Source organism: Acyrthosiphon pisum, unplaced genomic scaffold, assembly GCF_005508785.2.
Source record: "Acyrthosiphon pisum isolate AL4f unplaced genomic scaffold, pea_aphid_22Mar2018_4r6ur Scaffold_20742;HRSCAF=22002, whole genome shotgun sequence".
NCBI lineage: Eukaryota > Metazoa > Arthropoda > Insecta > Hemiptera > Aphididae > Acyrthosiphon > Acyrthosiphon pisum.
In genome coordinates, this window is record NW_021770134.1 from 1 (window position 1) to 2,951 (window position 2,951).

General features: G+C 29.5%; 1 protein-coding gene across 1 annotated transcript; it reads left to right on the forward strand.

The window, feature by feature from the left end:
- The first annotated feature begins 362 nt into the window (after nucleotides 1–362).
- Nucleotides 363–2,310, forward strand: LOC100160327. The gene is made up of 2 exons (XM_029492071.1): nucleotides 363–1,214; nucleotides 1,305–2,310. The coding sequence occupies exons 1-2, from the start codon at nucleotides 1,086–1,088 to the stop codon at nucleotides 1,527–1,529; spliced, it is 354 nt and encodes a 117-aa protein (XP_029347931.1). The 5' UTR covers nucleotides 363–1,085; the 3' UTR covers nucleotides 1,530–2,310.
- Nucleotides 2,311–2,951: the final 641 nt, after the last annotated feature.

Below are 2,951 nucleotides of genomic sequence, written 5' to 3' on the forward strand. Positions count from 1 at the left end.
TATACATTTTATAACAGGTCGATTCACCAAAATTTTAAAAATAACATTAAATTGGATTATTGTGAACGTAAAATTGTTTGTGTTGTATATTTCAAAGATAAAGTCAACGCATGCGGGTATTGCATCCTCTTTCAATATAACCAATAATATAGGTATATTGAATATTGCTCGTGTATGGGCTTAATGAAAGTGTTCAATACTTAATGCAATTGGATATTGTTTTAATTGTAAGTTACTCGAAGATATTTTTAATACTGATTTATGGTTGTAAACATTTGCAATAGGCACCTACCTAATTGTTTTCATTTTCCTAAACTTTGTTGAGCATATTTTACATTTCTTCAAAGGTATATAATTATACTGTATGTTTCATTAACCTAATTTTCTAGTGCCATAAGTCTCTAGCTCTGGTCTTTAATATTACTTTTATGAGTTACACGAAGCTTTAAAAAATTCTATACAAACTATAGTAAGTCTAGGTTTACTCAGAAGTCAGAATTGTTAATAATACACCACAACCTATATAATAACCCAAGATTTTACTTATAAAATAAAGGTTACCAGAGTAACCTGCATGTGTTGTCTCCACTTCTTACTAATGCATAACCTAGCAATTGTATGTTCTGAATAAATAATTTAACTCATGTTTAATAAGAGAGCGAAATGACCTATTATGTAGGTAATTTAGAACTAAGAATATTATCCACCGAAGGTCATAGGTCTTTTTATTTATATTTTAATTGATAAATTTAAAGCTAAATAAATCGTACATTTTAAAATGCTTATCTCACTTTAAAATTTAAATATAAAATAACCTTTGAGGCTCACTAGATTATATTCCTACTTCAACATTTGATAATTCAATTCATTCTAGTATTAAACATAAAAGAGTTAAATAAATTATTTAACACAATTTTTTATGTTCTGCGTTTGTAGGATGGTTAGACAATGCATGGAGATGTACCGTTCTCTTAAAATAGCTTTTTAAGTCTATGGTCTTATTACTTTTTAGATTTTTATGAATATATGTATTTTAAATCCAAGTTTTATTTTAGGAATTACACTTGGAACATAATAATCTTACAATGATTAGTGAGACAAATTTGAACAATATATTACCCAACTTAAAATACTTAACAATGAACAGTAATTCATGGATATGTGATTGCAATGCTAATAATACTATCAATTTTATTCACAAATATTCATCTAAGGTGAAACATATACTGGAGCTCTTTAAAAGTTTAAATTGATGAGATATTATTATATAATTAGTATATTATTCTTATTTTTTTTTCAAATAGATTTTTGATTTATTCAATATCACATGCGATCAGTCATCAACTCTGTTATACACCCTGACTGAGAAAGAAGTATGTCAAGATGAATTAAATACTGCCATGAACATCACTGTATTAATGTTTTTAGCCGTGTTGGGTTCAGCATTTAGTTTAGGTTTGTTATGGATGTTGTATTATAGCAGTGGAGTCATTCGGGGGTTGGCAATTGGGGCAGTTGCCCCAGTCTAATATTTATATCAACTTTAAGTCAGCACATTTACCAACACCAGCCCCTCCCCCCCCCCCCTTAACCATTACGGAACTATGCTATGAGAATCTGAGTGAAAAAATGTTGAGTCGGAAGAGTAGTGAAAAGTTGCCCTAGTCTAATAAAAACTGAAATGACGCCACTGTTGTATAGTAACAACAAGAATACAAGACTAAAATCAAAATATGGCTGTACTCTCATAACATAACATGACCCATATCTGAAGAATCTCTCGACCAGGATAAAAAATATGATGCATTTATTAGTTTCTCTCACATAGACATAGAAATTGTTGAAAAGCATTTAGTACCAGACTTGGAAGGAGGCAGCTCATTTAAACTTTGTCTTCACTATAGAGACTGGGTAGTCGGCGATTAGATTTCTAATCAAATTGCTCGCTCAGTTGAAAAATCTTGAAGAACTATTATTGTATTATCAAAAAATTATTTAGAGAGTTTTTATGGTCGTACAGAGTTTAGTACAGCTTATTCCAGTGCTCTGAACGAACGCCGCAGTCGTACAATCATCATACTTTATAAACACATATCAGCCAAAGATTTAGATTCAGAGTTAGAAAACATATCTGTCCATGAATACTTATATTAAATGGGGTGATGGTTAGTTTTGGGAGAAATTGAAATATACTCTTCCGCATAGACCAGCGACGAAAAACAAAATTAGACCTAAGATAATAGTACCAGATAAATTAAATTCTGTTCAGTTAACATAACTTTTATTTTATAACCGATAACCTGTTTTAATTATTTTATCAAATATTAAAATGTAATATTTACATAATTTTTTCAGTATGTACATTTTATGACAGTTATTTTATTTTAAGATATTTTTTATTCTTGTTATAAAATTAAATGTATATGTTATTACTTGTAATTAAACACAAACCGATATAAAAATATTAAGTTGTAAACTGCATTGTTTTAAACAAAAAAAGTGTATAAATACACTATACTTTGTTAACTTTAATTTTGCTGTATCAAATATTCAAATATGTTTAAAATATTCATATTTATTGTTATATGTATAATTTACACTAATTTAATATATATCAAAATGTGCTGTGCTTATGTATAATCTTCAATTTTTTATTCAACTTGAAATTCTTAGGATAATTTTTTGACTCAAATCCAAAGTTTATAGTTAATTAGTAATAAAAAAAAAAATACTAATTGTCAACTGAATAGAGGGGAGAGAGGTGAGTGTCTAATATCTATAAAAAGTTTGAAAGATGTGCTGCATGTCTTATAAATTATAATAAATTGCGCTGCCGTCGCTGTTCGATCCTCGGCCACTGGGTGGCATTTTTCTTCGAGCAAGTCACGGTGTCCGGAGAACAAGTGCCGCCATCCCCCACCCGGGCATGGCAGATACCTACGGATGCCCAA